Here is an 18,684-nt window from a genome sequence, read left to right as displayed (position 1 = left end):
ATTGCGCTTGTGTAAAGGGCCTTTTACACAGCAATGCAAACAAGGGGTTTGTCCAGCTCTGAAGGATTTGACCTATCCTCAGGCTAGGTCATTAGTAGCTGGGGTCCGCTGTCTGGCACATTTGCTGATCACATCGCCATTTCTGTGTATGGAGCCGAAAGCAGAAAGCGACGTAAGTTGTGCAGTGGGCCAGCATGGTATTGCAGGCACTGTTCCCATTGACGTGAATAGGAGTTGTGCCTGCAATACCATTCCAGTCCACTGCACAATGTGTGGAGCTCTCATTTCTTATACTATATCTGCCTGAGAAATAACTGATCCACGCGGGTCTTGGATAGCGGACCCTTGCCGATCAGGTATTAATTACCTGCTGAGAATTTTTCAGAGCTTGACAACCCCCTTTAATAGGATCACTCAGGCCCTGTGTGTGTATGTGTATGTATTTGTGTATATATAATATATATATTATGCCAAGTACACTTTGCAGTTCTCTTGCCGCGTGCATCATGCTGATGTATGTGTATATATATTGTGTGTGTGTGTGTGTGTGTGTGTATGTGTATAATTAGTGTGTGTGTGTGTGTGTGTATGTGTATGTGTGTGTGTGTGTGTGTGTATATATATATATTGCCAAGTACACTTTGCAGTTCTCTTGCCGTGTGCATCATGCTGTTTTGTGTCTCCTTTAGCGTCCAGAAGTGATGGAGAACTCGTCTGTGGCCTCGGCCTCCTCAGAAGCTGGCAGCAGTCGTTCCCAGGAAATCGAAGAGTTGGAGAGGTTTATTGACAGTTACGTTCTGGAGTATCAGGTTCAGGGGCTGCTGACCGACAAGACTGAAGGCGACGGAGAAAGCGACAAAACTACTCCTAATATCTCCCAGGTGAGGCCTTCATGCTGATGATGCTTGTTGGTGGGACTTCTCTAAGTTTGCATTGGCTGTAGGTGGCATCCGGTGGAAGTACTGAGCCGTTGGGGGCAGCTGGCATCACAATGTGATGGGCGAATGTCTTGTTAAAAAAGGTTAAAGTTGGCAAAGAACTGAACAGCAAAATATAATAGTAGGGGTGAGGATTTACTATACACCGACTGATCCTTATTACTGCATTCTTGTATTACACAGACTATAGGGAAAAAGTTTGACATAACCGCGTTAATTTAGCGCAGAGATCACACGTCCTACTTGGGAAGTCTCTCTCCAGCTCATCCTTTAGTCCTTAAACACAGGCTTGGCTGAGGCGATCTGCCATATTGTTCAATGAGATGCAGAACTGGAATTTCAGAAGATCTGTTCCTCCCATAATCACATCTCCAGTGCGGAGATCTTTCAGAAACCTTTGCAACCATGCAGTGAATGGCCACTTTATTAGAGACCCCTATCTAGTAGTGCATTGCGCCTCATTTGGCTTTGGAACCGCAGCAGTTCTCATAGTGTTAAATCCATAGCTGTGATGAAATGGTTTTGCAGGAATATCGGCCCCTGCGGACAGGAAGCTTCTTGTAGTTGTCACAGATTAGATGGAGGTGATAAAATGTTCTGATCAGCCTACAGGAAGGGGTCATCCATCCATGCTGCTTGCACCAAATTCTGACCTCCCATTAGCACGGGGCAACAGAAATCTGGATCCATCTAAGCAGATGATGTTTTTTCCACTACTCAGTCATCCAGTATTTTGCAGTTGTTTACCCCCTGGAGTTTTGCCTTTCTGTTTTCTCAGACAGCCATGGCGCTGGAATTGGTCATTTGCTGTTATACCCTATCCGAGCTAAAGGGCGACAAGTTGTGCATTCAGACTGGTTAGTTTGAGCACCAGCGTTGTGCTTGGCTGCAATTTGCTTGACACTGGAGCACCTCTTCATCAGAAGGATTCTTGACATCCTCCTATGACCCCTTTCATAGACAAGTTGCCTCTGTCCACCGAATCCCCTTTTGCTGGCTGTTTCCCTTAATCATGTCATTCTCAGTATACCCTCCACATCGCTGAGCGAAAAAACCCTTGGAGGCAGATGTAAATGGAAAGCTAAGCATTAGTGTGAGCCAAGTCTTATGTGATGGGCATGTATTCAGCACCTTCTCATTAAACGGATCGTGTGACGTGTTTTTTGTCGTCTTTTTTGCAGTGGACAGTGGAATGTAATGAACAATTGGATGTAAACCGGACTTCACCAAAAAATAAATCGCCTTCCAACAACCACAACCAGGTAATGAAACAAGATGGTTTACCGGAGCCTCTCTTCTTAGAACTCTGCATTGTGCCTTCCCTCTGTTGTTCCTCCTGGAAGTGTAGAAATATATTGACAACTGAATGTTGCCATTTCTATTGTCTGAAGTATATGACCCTTCACAGTCTTATGCTGGCAGGACTGATTGGACACTATCAGACTGTTTAGGGATGCACTCTATTGGTAAGGGTATGGTGTCAACTGGGTGACAATGTATTTATTTCCAGGAGTAATTAAAAAGGGTCAGCACAATGTAGACTGTTATGCTCCAGCATCATTATGCCATGGAGAATAAAGGTATTCGTTACAATAGCCCTGTCAGTAGAGCTGATCCCAAGGTTAGAGAGGATGGTTCCCAGGGAAGTTAAAGCCACTCTGGTCAGCCTGCTTCCCTGACTGCCTGATGCATGTTGTGTATTAGTATGCATCGGTAGTTTAATATGCTACACTCTGATTCTGCTGGCCAGTTATACTCATGTGGGCAGTGCTGCCAATCAAAGCGGCATGTAGTGTCCCACACGGACTCCAGCCCTGCCCGCAGCCAGTGAGCCCTATTTACCTGTTTTCCTGGCAGCGGTGTCCCTGCGGATCCCTCCACTTCCGGGTTCACTGTACTGCGCATGGTCCTCAGTGCTCGTCGTAGGACATGCGCAGTACTATATATATATATATATATATATATATATATATATATATATATATTAATATATATATATATATATATATATAAATAATATTTTTTAATCTCCTACTTTCACGCGGTATCCGCTGCACATCCACGCTGTCAGCTATCGGTGTGCTGCGCATCTGATGCCTCCCATTGACTTCAATGGAAGCCGTCCATTCGAGATCAGCACAAAAATGGAGCATAAAGCGATTTTTGTTTTCCAGATCAAAAGGTTCACAAAACAAACCTGCATGCTTAAATTAATCTGCGGACGCCCATGCTTCCCTATGGGTGGCTTGATTTTCGGATCTCCCGCATTAAACCCGCCCATGGGCATAATGATGCGTACTAATACACAGTGTACATCAGGTAGAGAAGCTGTTTGGTCCTACTGTTTGTCCAGGCCCGCAGGGTTGTTTTATAGATCTGTCACTAGCAAATCACTGCTGAACTACCCCAAACTGTGCCTTGGCCCTGATGACAAGTGCTATCATACCTCTTCTGTTTGTAGAAGTGAAGCCGTTGGGAGTTTAGTGTTTGCAGGTTTTCCATGCTGTAAGCAGGTCAGCTGCCATCTGTCCATTGGGTGGACTTGCAGCATTTGTGGTCCAGGCCGACTGTCTGTGGGTCTTCTTCAGCCCTTTCACTTATCTAATGATTGGCGCTGTAGACATTCAATCCAGCACAAAATCCCATATAAAATAGCTTTCCATGTTGCACTTTTATCTGGAAGAATGCCAGACGGATCCAGTGGGTTTTGGATCATTATAGTCAGTGGGGTCTTTCAGTTAGTTTTGCCAGTGAGATGCTGGATCTGTCACGTCCGTCATTTTCATGGTTGGGATTCCAGGAGTCAACAGAAAGACGATCGTGGATGTGAACCGAGCATTAGGGTACTTTTACACGAGCCGACAGTCGCAGGAGTAATCGCTCAGAAAAGCCATCACATGTGGCTGTTGGCCCTTGGGAACGCAGGGCTCCACAGGGCAAGTGAGGGAGAAACGCTCACTTGTTGAAGTTGAACATGTTAGACGGGGGCTTCCGGTTTATATCTGAATCAATTCTTATAGGGGAAAGCTTTGCAACTTTCTAATACACATGGCGGGGGGGGGGGGGGGGTGTGTAGGTGGTTTATTAAAGACTTTACACACCGGTTTTCTGGCGTAAAAAAAAAAAAGTTGCAAATTGTGATTTAGGCTACATTTGTGGAATCATCTGCAGGTTTGGGTGGTTTTATGCTTCTCTTACCACTTTACAGAAGTGGTGAGTAAAGTGGGTGTTGGTTAGTGGAAGGGCGGGTCCTGAATTCCTATTTCGTCCTGTACAATGTGGTTCGTTCTGTGATATGATAGGAAACCGGAACCCACTGACCAAAAGTACCTACTTCCATAATGGAGCCGGAAAACGGAGTGCTACACTGTGTACATGCCCTAACACTTCTCACTGATGAGGCTTTGCTGCACCTGTGGCCAGTCTGTATGAGAGAAACACTCGAGGCTCCAAACTGATACATTTTACTTGCACTGATAATAATCTTTATTCATATAGCGCCAACATACTCCGCAGCGCTTATAAGACAGGGGAACAGAAACAAAACCACGGTTACATGTAGTTGATGGAAACAGTAGGGGTGAGGGTCCTGATCCAACGAGCTTACATACTACAGATAGTGGTTGGATACAGAAGATAAAGAGGCTGGAGATGTGCACGGTATGGCGAGGTGGAGAGTGAGGGATGCTATACACAGACAATAGTCTAATTGGACCGTATAGTGGCTGAATCGGTATGACTGCAGGGGGCGGTTGATGGCGGCTGCAGGGATTGCAGTCAGTAGGACAGAGAGCATGTTATCGGTCTACCATTTCATCCAAAATATGATATGGGAAACCCAATCTTGTCCTTGTTTGACATTACAAGCAGTCCTGGGCATTGCCAGCTGTCGTGTGGGGTGAGGTTTGATCCCATAACTGTACCAGCTTCTGAGTTTCAAATTTCATATTAGCAATAGTGTTATTGTCTCTGCTTGATATTTCAATATTAACATCAGTACATTTGAAGCTCTGAGAACGACCAGCAGTCATATGGGGTGAGGTCGAACCCCATTACTGTTCCAACTTCTTGGGTTTCTCATACTGTAATAAAGAAATGATCTCTTTGATATTCTATTTGTTTGGACAGTCATAGACCTTGCTAACTGCTACGTGCTGTGAGGTTTGGAGCCCATAACTGCACCACTTTGTCATTTTTTTATGGTATTAATGAGCAAATATTTTGTTGCTGGCAGCTCATAGAATGGAGGAACGGAGTATAGGGCAAAAGCTCCTTCCTTGAGCACTTATGTATTTGGCACGTTATCAGTCACTACCTTTGGGGTTGTCTTTCCCATTTAGTGTTATTGCCTTCAGTGTTAGCTGTTGGGCTGACTTTAAGCCCTATTATATTAGGGTGCAGGTATGATCAGTGGCTATAACTTAACTGCATGCTTGTCTGAGGTAGCCTGGAATGCACTTTCTGACTTGCAACTGGCTCTAGGTGCTGTTCTGCCTGTCCTCCATGCTGTACACTGCAGCTCTGCTTGTTCATATTTGCTTATGTGCCATGAAGATAATTTTGACTAGGCTGAATCCTTAACATCTATGGGGATAGGATAGAAATGAATTGACTTTGCATTTTGCTCAGTAAAAGGGGAACGGGTTTTCTGTGTGCTGATCTAGCACTGGTTTACAGATCAATGAGACTTTTTAAAGTCACTCTGTTAATTAATGTTGCAATTTAGAGCCCCAGCCGCCTGCGAGCAGCTGAGCAGCCATTTGTTACTCTGTTGTTTAATAAACTTTGTATCCTAGGGGCATGTGACTGCCAGTATATGTAATGCAAGGGCAGAGCACCCCCTAGTGTCAGCAGATCATAACTACAGGAAGGTGTTCTATAAAGGGGATTACAGCACAGTAGTACTGCTCGCTCTATATAATCCTCCCTACTTATTAGTATCCTTCTGTGTACAGAACCAGGCAATGTTAAGTCTGCTTCATTTGTGGAATTGTATGTACATGAGCCCCTCTACAAATAACTGTCTCCTCTCATATAGAATGGTAACAAGGATGGCGCCCTGGACATACTTGGCACAGACATTTGGGCAGCGAGCACATTTGATTCTATAAGGTGAGCGAATTATTCTGATCTCTTTATTTTTTTGTGATTTTATTTTACACATTTAGATCAAACATGGACCATAAATTGGAAGATTTGCCCCACAGCAGTCTTGGGAAATGTTCCTCTTAGGCAGTATTCACACAAACTATTCTGTAAAAAGTGTCAACTTTTTCATGTGTGTGTTTTTTGTTTCTTTTTCCAACCCCCCCCCCCCCCCCCCCCCCCCGTTTTCTTGCGCACGTTTAAAAATGTGTAAGCTTTTCTATTTCCCGGTCATCTTAACTTTTTTTTCAGTGGTCCCCATGGTTGCATCATGCACGTACAGTCTGTGTTTTTTGTGTGCACCTACTGACTTGAATGGGTAGTTTTTTTTCTCAGAAAAGCAGACACAAATAGGACTGCATGTTTTTTGTACTCTAACTGTCCGTCTGATTTTTAAAAAAGGAGGGGAAAAAAAGCGCCCGTGTGACGATCACCATTGAAGTTAGTAGGGCTTGTTTATTGTCTAAAATATGTCCGTTTTCTGGCACAAATTAAAGGTCTTGCGTACTTAACAACATATTTACTAGATGTTTCTAGACACTTTTGGAAAATTTCTCCGACTTGTTAAATAGTGGGTGGTGGCGTAAACTGCACAAAATTGCCATGAATTCAGCCAAAATTTTGTCTGTTTTTGGCGTAAACTAAGCTAACTCATAGATGGCCTAAACTTAGGACAGACCGTCTATGGGCGATATTTCATAGCGTGACCTGTGGCGATAAATCGCACGGTGATCATGCTTGTAACGCTTTCCATAGGATAACTATGGAAAGCACAGCCTGATGTACACAAGCGGGAAATCCATAGCATGCAGCGATTCTCCGCAATGAACGTATCATAATCATCCAAAGATCAAAAAAATCTGCGCTGTTAAAGCGCAACGCCCGTGAACAGGCAGTCTTGGGCCTCATCCACACTGAATCCTGCAGCAGAATCGGTGAGGGACAGCAGACATGGGCATTAAAAAACAGGTTCTTACTAGAGATGAGCGAGCGTACTCGGAAAAGCACTACTCGCTCGAGTAATTTGCTTTATCCGAGTATCGCTGTGCTCGTCCCTGAAGATTCGGGTGCCGGCACGGAGCGGGGAGCTGCAGGGGAGAGCAGGGAGGAACGGAGGGGAGATCTTTCTCTCCCTCTCTCCCTCTCTCCCGCCCGCTCTCCCCTGCTCCCCGCTGCGACTCACCTGTCAGCCGCAGCGGCACCCGAATCTTCAGGGACGAGCACAGCGATACTCGGATAAAGCAAATTACTCGAGCGAGTAGTGCTTTTCCGAGTACGCTCGCTCATCTCTAGTTCTTACCTCTCTGGATCTAGCGTAGGTCTCCTCCTTTGCAGCCAGATCTTCTTTCTTCAACACAGCGAATGCATCCAGGCATGCTGGCTGACGCGCCCGGTGTATGCTCAGTGCATTTTTTTCTTTCTCGAATCTTCTGCTTTCCTGCGTATCGTGGCACGTCTGCACAGACAGCTGCAGGTGTGCCGCGGGTCGGACAGCTTCCATTGACTTTAGTGGAAGACGTCCCTGCGGGACCCGCAGGAAACTGTAGCATGCTGCGATTTCTTCCTGCGCGATTGATCTGTGCATGGTGGGCAGCTTTTAGCTGCTGTGCAGGTGCCCATGTCCCCCTATGGGTGGCTTGATTAAATACGTACATACTCCCCTCACGCGATCCCCCTCAGAACCAGCTGTGCCCAGTTCACTGCACTATTCTTCCCACTCCCGAGATGACCTCCCATAACGGGGTCATGTGACTGTTGTAGTCAGTGACCATTTGATCCTGACTTACATGCAGCTGGTCATTGGCTGCAATGGTAATATAATTCAGCTTCACGGGAAGAAGGGGGTAGCAGGAGCTGGGCGCCATTGGAACTGGAGCCTGCAGGAAATTGGGTGAGGTGCCTATGACCTCTTTTGTGTCTTTACATAGCAGTGAGTAGGTTTCTGTTCCTTTTCTTCCCAGACCACCTTTTTAAATTGGCACAAAAATGGTAAACCTAAATTATTATTGTACTCCTTTATATAGCGTATACATAATCCGCAGTGCTGTACATCATTTATTGGGTTCTGTCCCCATGGGGACCCCATCAGTGTGAAATCACCTGTTAGCATGCCCAGGGAATTAAAGTACCCGGAGGAAGCCCCCACAAGCATGGGTAGAACATACAAACTCCATGCAGATCTTGTCCTTGGTCAGAATTGAACCTAGGACCCCAACACTGCAAGGCAACAGAGCTAACCACTGAGCCACCGTGCTGCCGATACATTCAGTAAACGTTTCTGTGGATTTAAAAAAAAAAGTTAAAGGAAGTCTGATAACTTTACCGTAGCTTATGGGGCTCACAGGAGCTACGAGCTCATAGGATTGACATGCTGAGTCTGGCCATGTTCGTCTTGCCTTCCCCTGCTGTGCACTGTCCAAGCTGCCGCTGCAGGCGTCCCATGTCATGTGTTGAATGAGAAGACTAGTTTAGGCTTTCTATGCGTGTGCACAAGTAGCCCGCTGGGTGCATGCAGTGGCAACTTGACAGTAGGGGAATAGTGAAAAAGATGAGTCATGGGGAGCATCCACTGACGGTCTCCCTTTAACCCCTTCCCAATGATATATTTACCATGTGATCGTGAAGAGTGAATGGAGTGGGCTTGGAAGCAGAGTCCGCTTCATACCTGGAGGCTATCAGCTGGTTTTGACGCCTGACAGCCACTGGCATCTCTTACAATCAGACCTAGCCCCTCTAATGGCAGGTAACTATTTAGCTGTTATGGTCAATCTTGACTCCATGTCTAAACAGCCAGCCATAGGGAGGATGCCGATGGGTTAGTGTGCCAGCCTGCAGTACCAGCCCAGGCAGCTGTCTAATGTACGGAGCTGTCTGCTTCCTGCAGCAAAACAGCTAGAAGTTAAACAATCCCTTTAAGCCCTTTCTGTGGCAGGGCTTAATAGGCAGCATGATGAAGTGAGGGCATCAGGAGACACGGGGGGGGGGGGGGCTAAAAAAAAGTTGGTACCAAAGAGATTAATCTTTTTAACAGTAAAAATAAAACTTTAAAAGAGAACCCTTTTCCCCATTAAAACCCTGTAAAACCACATATATTGTCGTGTTTGTATCAGTCGGAGCTCTTAAAGTATCACACCATTTATCCTGCACAGGGAACATGGTAATAAAAGTACCAAATGTCAGAATTGTCAGATTTCTCTGGCTCCCAAAATTTTGAATAAAAAGTGATGCATGTAACCCCAAAATGGTATAATATAAGCTATGGCTCACCCTGCAAGAAACAAGCCCTCGCCACCACCCCATCTGTGAAAGAGTCTAAAGTTCTGGGTCTTGGAATACGGCAGCGGAAAGCAATGTGTGTTCCGAGAAGGAAGGAAACCTGTTTTTTGTTTTTTTTTTCATTTTTTTTTTTCTTTTTTTCAGCAACTCATTATTTTGAAGATAATTCTAAATGTAATGTTGGTGTAATTGTACAGACCCGCGAAATACAGGGCTTATGTCATAACCCCCTGAAAAATAGTACATTTTCATTTTTTTATGCCTTTCATTGCGTTAAATAGTACCATTTAGGAAAATACAACTCCACTCGCAAAAAGAAGCCCTCGAACAGCGATGTAGCGTGGAAGGTGGAGGCGAAAGCGAAAATGAAGAAATAGAAAATATCTGATATTGAAGGGGTTAAAAAAAAAAATCTCCTTTTTCTTTTAGTGGGGCAACATGGGACTTGCAGCCAGAAAAATTGGATTTTACTCAGTTTCATCGGAAGCTCCGCAACACCCCGAAACATCCCCTCCCTCAGATAGACAGAGAAGGGTAAGTGCTCTTACTTGCTGTTTGCCATAAGGTAACTTTAACTCAGTACTACGCTCAGTAATCCTTACGACTGTGATCAGTCACTGCAGCTTAGCTGCACCCTCCTGGCTCATCAGGGTCTCTGGATGATGCTTTCCCCCATGCTTTACACTGCTGCTCTGTGTTTTCATGAACTCCTATATGTTAGGGGTACGAGTCCCCTACAAGCCTGTAGTCGCTGCCAGAACAACTTCACTGCTGCTACCGGCTCCAGGCTTGAGACTCGGGCCTTATACAATTGACTTGACCGTTTTATTTTCTTCTTTCACCATGTTGGTTCTCCACGATGGTGACCACTCCAGCCTTTAGGGGACTCGATGGACTGGGTATTAGCTCCTCCCGGCACATGGCTGCTGTAGGACTGACGCATCTCTTGTTTCTTCAGGTTTGGTAAAGGAAAATGTGAAGATGGAGGAGAGGAGATCAACCTCAATGACATAGAGAAAGTTCTGCCCACCTGGCAGGTAAGATCTGCTCCAGCACACTTGCTGTACTCCATAGAGGAGATCTGTAACCTCTTCTGACATTCCTGGTTTAGCAGAATAACCTTTCTGGAGTAAAAGTCTGTATTGAACCATTCCTCTGTTGTTCTTCCTGGAAATGTTTAAATTGATAACTGAGTGATACTAGACCCTTTGTCAGCATGCTATGTCCCTGTACAGTCTGATCCTGTGCAGTCGGTGATGATGTCATGTGGACTAATTATTATTCCTACTTTTCCAGGAGGAGCAGCTGAGTAACAGCACAATTATAAAATTGTTCCAGAATTATTTAGTGGGCAATACAAGTGCTTACTAAAACAGACCTATCATCAGGGCAGTTAGGGGCATCTCTCCATTGGATTCCCTCTAGCCCTCCAATAAATGGGTTTGCCAGCTAAATATTATTGATGGCCTATCCTCAGGATCTATCATCAATAGTTAATCAGTTTGGGTCTGTCACTTAAGCCCCGGATGATCAGGCGCCCACACAGAGGTGCGGAGTGGAAGCTGCTGCTCCGACCCGTGTAGTGGCCGGCTCTTGTAATTGTACTTTTATATTTGCCACAAAATTGGTCAGACGAGCGATTTAGACTGAGTTGTGTTGTGTAAATGCAGGACCCAATAGGGTGCGGAGCGAGGAATCACTCACTAGTCACTTAATCTGAGCTCGCTGAAACCAAACCACCAGCGAGCGTCTTCTCTCCCTGTAAACAGGCAGTCATTAATCTTTGAGCGACTGCCTCTTCACAGTGAATAGAGGCGAAGAGATCTTTGGCGCACTCCATTCACTGAGCGATTGTACGCTTAAGCATCCAACAGTCGTCCTATGTTAGTCCCCTAATTGGCATGCACCATCTGACATTACTATGCCACAGCCTGCATTGTTCAACCCCCAGCTTATAGCTAACGTACTGCAGCCCCTTATAAGCTGGGCAGGTCCGTATAAGTGTCCATCACGTTACTTTCTGGTCCATATGAGTCTTCTAGAGCAGATAGAACGTAATCGGCTGTCATATTTCATGTGATGTGACATATCTAATAATGGTTTACCTAATCTCAGTGATTTGCTACAGTTTATACTGCTTTGTTCCCTTTACACTGCACTCCGATGCGTCCCCCCTATTCCAGTTCTAAGGGGTCAGTCATTTCCAGCTCTTGGATACGCTGTAGGCCGCTCCTCTTCGTGCGCTGTAGGCCGCTCCTCTTCGTGCGCTGTAGGCCGCTCCTCTTCGTGCGCTGTAGGCCGCTCCTCTTCGTGCGCTGTAGGCCGCTCCTCTTCGTGCGCTGTAGGCCGCTCCTCTTCGTGCGCTGTAGGCCGCTCCTCTTCGTGCGCTGTAGGCCGCTCCTCTTCGTGCGCTGTAGGCCGCTCCTCTTCGTGCGCTGTAGGCCGCTCCTCTTCGTGCGCTGTAGGCCGCTCCTCTTCGTGCGCTGTAGGCCGCTCCTCTTCGTGCGCGGCAGGCCGCTCCTCTTCGTGCGCGGCAGGCCGCTCCTCTTCGTGCGCGGCAGGCCGCTCCTCTTCGTGCGCGGCAGGCCGCTCCTCTTCGTGCGCGGCAGGCCGCTCCTCTTCGTGCGCGGCAGGCCGCTCCTCTTCGTGCGCGGCAGGCCGCTCGTCTTCGTGCGCGGCAGGCCGCTCGTCTTCGTGCGCGGCAGGCCGCTCGTCTTCGTGCGCCGCAGGCCGCTCGTCTTCGTGCGCCGCAGGCCGCTCGTCTTCGTGCGCCGCAGGCCGCTCGTCTTCGTGCGCCTCTCTTCTCTATGGCTGCTTACAATTTCCTGATCTCCACTCCCGTGTCCTCCTTGATGGTGTCCAGCCCACGTATCTCTTGTCTTCCCTGTTTCCTTTTCCTTTTACACGTGATGAGGGTGAATTAGCTGGAGTAAGAGCTGCTACAAGATGCTCATCCTCGGATCGGTCAGTGGTAAGTCGGTCTGTGATCGTGCCGTCCAGGGACACCTCTGGGGTGATACGGTCCGGGACAGCTTTGTAGGTGACCCTAGCTGTCTGAGGGATTTGTAGACATTTTCTCCATCCCCACAGCTCGAGCCCGTCAGTTTTTCTTCTCTCTGCTATCCTCCATGTCCGCGGTTCACAGCCGTACGTTGCCATCGAGAAGGCAGGGTTTTGATTAACCTCTGTTTGGTGACTGATACATCCTTGCACTGCCATATTGGGTCCATGCTCACCATGGCTGTACGCCCCAGTGCTAATGGACTCTTATCTCACCAGTCATGCTGCCATTATGATCGATGAGGGACCCAAAGAATACGAAACTATTAACCACTTTGATTTCCTCTTTTTGACCTTTGTGTCCCCTGTAGACAGTCTATTTATTTTGCTGACCCCTGATTATATTCTCTGAACCTACAACCTTTTTGTTTTCTCTGTTATCTATTGCCATCTAGTGGATACTTTAGAAATAGCGAATTTTTTTTTGTGTTTGTTTTCCTTTTTATTCATCTGGTGTCTTTATTTTATTTCCTTACTCTTCAGCTATAGTTTTATAACGCTTACAGAGCTTTTCTGATATGAGTTGATTGCTTTACCTACCGGGATCAAACCCAGTCACATGGGGTGCCTGATTTGTAGTCTTCCTGCTTCCAGTAAAGTAATGTCCTTAGCAACACTGTACCTTCAGACTCCATCCATCCATCCATCCATCGCTCACTGATGTCAGGGGCTTTGTACATTGTCCTACAGCAGGGAGCATAGGGGCTGGATGTTGCATCAGCAGATTGGTGCTCTAATATGGAGGTGGTGGTTGGTGCTAAGATGATTACTTAAGGGTGGGGGTGGGGGGTGCCAGTGCAAAAGCTGTTTGATGAAGTAGTACCAGCAGTGACGGGTAAGCTGGGGGGGGGGGGGGGGCAGGATGTATATTGCTCTATAGGGTCTTGTCATTGCCTACTGCTGATCCTGTATATGTATTATCGAGTGCGTATTTACTTTATCCATGACGTCCTACAGCGCTTATAGCTGGGTGTAGTGATCGTCCAACAAAGGAGTGTGACATTGTAGGAGAGGAGAGCGGTCTCGCCCACGGACTCTTGCTGAGTGGTGCAAACGCTGGGGTCAGCACCGAAGGGGAGAATAACGAATTTTATTTATTTTTATAAACGAGGTGACCGCTGCATCTGTGTAGTTTATTTAGTACTAAATAAAAAAATCTAATTAGTCACTTCTGCCTTTTTTGCCCCACTTGTGGTCAGGTACTCTGTTTTTTTTGCTGTATAAAGATACAAAGTGATGCAGCATTACAATTACCGCAGGCCAGCGATACAGACCTAATTTTTTTTTTTTCTCGCAGCCACAGGCTGCTAAACTAAGGATCTCATCTGGCTCCTAAATCGCCAAATTTAAATGCATATGTACTAGAGATGAGCGAGCCTACTCGGCCCCGCGATTTTCGAGTACTTCTGTACTCAGGCGAAAAGATTCGGGGGGCCCCGTGAGTGAGTGGGGGGTTGCAGCGGGGAGAGGGAGACAGAGAGGACTCCCCCCTGTTCCCCCGCTGCTACCCCACGCGCCGCCACACCTCCCCCCGCCCCCCGAATCTTTTCACCCGAGTACTGAAGTACTCGAAAATCGCGGTGCTCGATCGAGTAATTACTCGAAACGAATATATTCGCTCATCTCTAATATGTACCTAATGTCATAAGACGTGCAGCAGTATACTGCACTATAAACTATATATACACCTCCAGAGTGGCACATGACACTCAGAACCATGTTCTCCCACAGTGTAATGGTCACAACCAGATCTGCCCACCCTGCAGTGTAATAACATCCAAAGTCTCCCCACCCCCACCCCCCATGGAATAATAGTCACATCCAGAGGCGTACCCCCCCCCCTTCCTGCAATGTAATAGTCAAAGCAGATGTACCCACCCTCTACTATAATAAAATCCAGTGCCGTCTACCCTGTGATATGATAACCCCATGGTATGACAATCGCATCCAGAGCTTCACCTCTCCCGCATCATAAGGCTAGGTTTACACAGGGCTGATTTGCCACAGAATTTCGCTGCGGCAAATCTGCCTGTGGCCGCTAATCCCGGGATTGGCCAGCCACGTGGACGAGATTTGTCAAAAATCTTGTCCACATGGGGCAGCCAATCTGTCGCGGCAAAGCTGGCATTAGGCGGTGCTGCAGCGCGGATTCCCGGGACGCAGCATGTTCATTGCTTTTTTTCTTTTCCCGTTGAGGCCTTGCTCCTCTCCTTGGGAGAGCCGTCCGCATTGGAAAAGCACGCGGCAAAGCCACTCCAAAACCCACAGCTAAGTGCTGAAGAAGCAAACGAATTGTCACTCGTCCAATCGTTGGCTGTTTACACTGAGCGACTGATTGTTTAAATTCAAACGATCCAGCAATTATTATTCTTATATTTATTTAAAACTATAACCCTGGGGAACAAAAAACGTTTTTAGGATTCCTGAAATTTCAGACCCTATTCTTGGTATTTTTGTGCTGCTGAATCCAAAAATCCCATCTATTTTATTCCGTGAGCTCTAGTTTTTGAGATATTCCTGATGTCGTTATCTATTTTTGTTATGTTACTTTGTTCTCCCGCCAGCATTTGCTTACTTTTAGTATATATGGTTCCAGTGTAATCGTTCCATGTAAAAGCACCTTTAAAGGGGTTTTGTCATTAAAATAATGATTCTATACACTCCTATTCCTCCCCAGGCAGACTCCTTGCCACATCTTCTCTTTGCTGATCTTCTCCAGTCCCCCAGGTCACCTTACCTCCAGCCAGTCGGATCCTCCTCCTCTTCTTGTTATAAAGCCGACATTCCTCGCATTCTTCTTCCTGCAGGTCAGTGAAGGTCACATCCCTGTGACCTAACGTTCACTGGTTAGGAAGGAATGCTGATCTAGTGCAGAGACATGCACAGTCTCTGCAATAGCTCAGCTCTCCCTACTAGGCTGTGAACTAATGATGTAACGTACATTGACGAGCAGAAAGAAGAATGCTTGTGAATGTCCGCAACGTCACAGGAAGCAGAAGAATCAGCCAGCTGGAGGTGAGGTCACCCAGGGGGACTGCAGAAAACAGGAGAAGATGCCGTAAGAAGCCTGCCTGGGGAGGAATAGGTGAACATGGAATTTTTTGTTTTTATGACCGAACCCCTTTAAGACACCATTACCCATTAACTGTATATACTCATGCTTTGCTTTCGCTGCATTCACTGATGCCACCTTTCTAGAGCAGCCGCTGTATGGACTGTATCACATGAAATGTAAATGCTGCCAGTGATGGAAGTGTATGAGGGAATTGTTATGCATGCAGTTCCATCATCTACCAGGTTGGCTCAGGTTATTCTTCTCATCTGTTCTACTCGGCAATAATGTGAGGTTTTTGCTCCTTTTTGCCTTATACCTTCTAATTGTCGGCCGTGCTTTTGTATATATAATACATGTGTGAGGGGGAAACACTGGGGGACGCGGCGTCTGGCAGCGCTCGTCCTACACAGTCAGGGTCCTGTTATCCGGGTCCAGCTATCATTACGTTTGTCAGCTAGGAAATTATATCATTGCCTTCCAGCAGCTCTAAAGATAGACGAGGCGCGCATCCCTGTCATTTAGTGCAGACAATGGAGGACTTGTGCTGTCAGGCGGGTTCCAGCTCCCGTCCCTGCATGGTGCACTCGCCGGGGATGTAATTAGTGGTGTGACACCTCCTCTCATCAGCCAGAGAGCCTGGAATAGGCCTGGGGACGAAGAAATGTCTGCTAGATTCCTGCACTCAGTCCCCCCCATGGAAGCTCATAGTCTATATAGGCGAGTGGCTAACTGCTGATGACCGCCATTACTGCGACCAAGTGCATCATCTCATTATACACTTCTTATGAGCTACATCCTTTCCTCTTTTCTTCCAAACTACCTTTGCAAGTGTCAGTCTTCACTGGAGTTCTGGAATTAGATTTATATATCGGACGTCTCTGGAGAAGCAATGCTGCCATTGACGTTATAACCAATTAGCACATTTGCTATATTCTCACTTTGTGGCCCTTTATATTTCCATTTCCTAGGACCAATACCTGTACTTAATGGCCCTCTGTAATCGTCCTGATGAATTGATTTCTGTAACTCCATTTTCTGTCCAAAGACCAATGATAGCCCTTATTTTCCAACGTTTAAATCAGGAAAAGTACAATACTTTTCTATGCTAAGCCCCACCTCTTATTCGGACCAATCCCCTTTGTGCCACCACTCAGTAATAGTGCCCCACAGTTTCATAGTGATCTTTGTGTGGCACATAGTAATAATCACAATAATAGTGCCCTCCTAATGCCCCACACACTAAAAATAACCTCTTAACGTCGTTCTCACGGGATTGAATGTACACAGTATGATGCCTTGGTGTCTGCACCACAGTGATGCAATTAGTGCCCCCCACAGTACTGATGCCCCCACAAAGTAAAGATTCTTAGTGACCCCACACAGAAATGCTCCTGGTGATTCCCCCACCAATTGTATACGTTCTTAATGTCCCCCACAGTGTAAAGATTCCCTGCTAGTACCCTGATACAGAAAAAGTGCCTCAAATTATACCTCGGTGCCCCTTGTAATGCCCATTTAATGCTCCATACACTTTTTGATGCCTCCTTACAATAATGATGCCCCCGTACTGCCCACACCAGAATTATGACCTTAGTTCCACCCCCTATAGTAATGATGTGCCTCTTTAGTGACCCCACCACAGTGATACCCTCTTATTGCTCCCCCCACACGTGTTCCCAGTGATGCCCTTACCACAGTATAACCGCTTAACCTCCTCACAGTAGTGATGCCCCCTCCACACAGTGCCAATAGTGATTCTTCTTGTATGCCCACAATAATGCCAATTTAATGCCTCACATACCCTGTGATGTCTCTTTAGTGCCTTCCCCCTAAAATAACAAATCTAAACCTTTCCTAGCCTTACTGCCATGCAGGCGGTCACTCAGCAGTTGTCATCCGGCCTGTCAATCTGTGTTTTGGCGCAGCAGGCATGATGATGTCATGACGGTGCTCCTGCCTGCAACAAGCGGCCTCAGTGGCACAGGCGGCAGGACGAATGGTGGAGTCAGGAGTGGATGGCTCCCTTCTTCACCATTGTCTTCAGCCATACTTTTGTGTCCTGTGGAAATTAAAACATTCTCCCAGAACAGCCGGATAGCCGCCAGAATCCAGGACTGTCCCGCAGAATCTGGGGTCTTCCATACGCATGCACATTGGGACCGGCTGAACATGCTTATAGCAATATGGAGATGGGCAGCTACCAGCCTCCTGTAAAGCTGGGGACACATGGAGCATCTGACCTGTTGGATCCTTCTTTGATTTAGCAAGAGTAGTTTGGGGACTGCCAGGGGATGCCCACACATATGAGCCTTTCAGTGTATGTAATGTCTAGGGTCAGTTGTTGCATAGAACATCCTAAGGAACCACGGAAAACCACTGCAAATCTACGTGGCCTTGTGTAATCTGCCCCTGAATGTCGTACAGACGCCTTCCTGTAGGTGCCTGGAGTTTGTACTCGGCTTGTGACTTGCATGCTGCTGCGCAGTTACAATCTGCAGCCTCTCATGTGCCTTTGGATCCTTTTACACGGCACGATAATTGTGTGAATAATCATTAGATCGAGTGATTTGCACTAGAATTGTTGCGTGTAAACTCGTGCAGCGAGCGATCAGCGGAAAATCATTAACGATCGCTGATCGGATATTTCACGTCAACCTAAAAATCATAGTTCATCTGCTGCAAATCCTACATGGAAACAAGCGTCGTAACGATTTGGGGAACAGAATGCGGTGCGTGAGGGTTGATTAGAGGCGCCGTTAAGTTTGAATGAACGATCAAAGCTTCCCAATTGAGTGTAAATGCATGCTAAGCGAACGCTATAAGATCGCTACGTCACCGCTGCTCGTTCCGGTTTAGCTGGCCGTGTAAAAGGACCCTGTCTCTCAGCCGGTCACATCATATATGACATCACCTCTATACACCGGATCCCTTAATGCGACGCAGGTACGGAACGTTTGAAACTAAATGTCTCCAGCAGCCTGAGCTGGAAATGTCAATTAAGACTCCAGTTTAGAGTAAGGAGGTGGGTGGGTGACCGTCTGGACCAGGTCTAACGGACAATACACGTGTCATTTGCATACAGCGCAGGAAGCGCGTCCACCTTGTTGTGTCTTGATTGGAGCGCCTGTTCAAGATAATAAATCTACTGTCATACCCCATTTAGAAACAATGCTTAGCGCACAAAATTCGCTCAAAAGCAGTCTTTTGAAC

General features: G+C 46.7%; 1 protein-coding gene across 5 annotated transcripts in view; it reads left to right on the top strand.

The window, feature by feature from the left end:
* Positions 1 to 18,684, top strand: part of CTIF (cap binding complex dependent translation initiation factor) — a 214,335-nt gene that overhangs the window by 48,376 nt on the left and 147,275 nt on the right. For all 5 annotated transcript variants that reach the window (XM_066602577.1, XM_066602578.1, XM_066602576.1 and 2 more), the window contains 5 exons: positions 690 to 881; positions 2,120 to 2,200; positions 5,977 to 6,050; positions 9,789 to 9,893; positions 10,318 to 10,396. In XM_066602577.1, coding sequence (XP_066458674.1) covers positions 690 to 881; positions 2,120 to 2,200; positions 5,977 to 6,050; positions 9,789 to 9,893; positions 10,318 to 10,396 — 531 coding nt within the window. The remainder of the gene's footprint in view (positions 1 to 689; positions 882 to 2,119; positions 2,201 to 5,976; positions 6,051 to 9,788; positions 9,894 to 10,317; positions 10,397 to 18,684) is intronic.

Source organism: Eleutherodactylus coqui, chromosome 5 (genome assembly GCF_035609145.1).
Source record: "Eleutherodactylus coqui strain aEleCoq1 chromosome 5, aEleCoq1.hap1, whole genome shotgun sequence".
Taxonomy (NCBI): Eukaryota; Metazoa; Chordata; class Amphibia; order Anura; family Eleutherodactylidae; genus Eleutherodactylus; species Eleutherodactylus coqui.
This window is presented reverse-complemented; position numbering and strand designations above follow the sequence as displayed.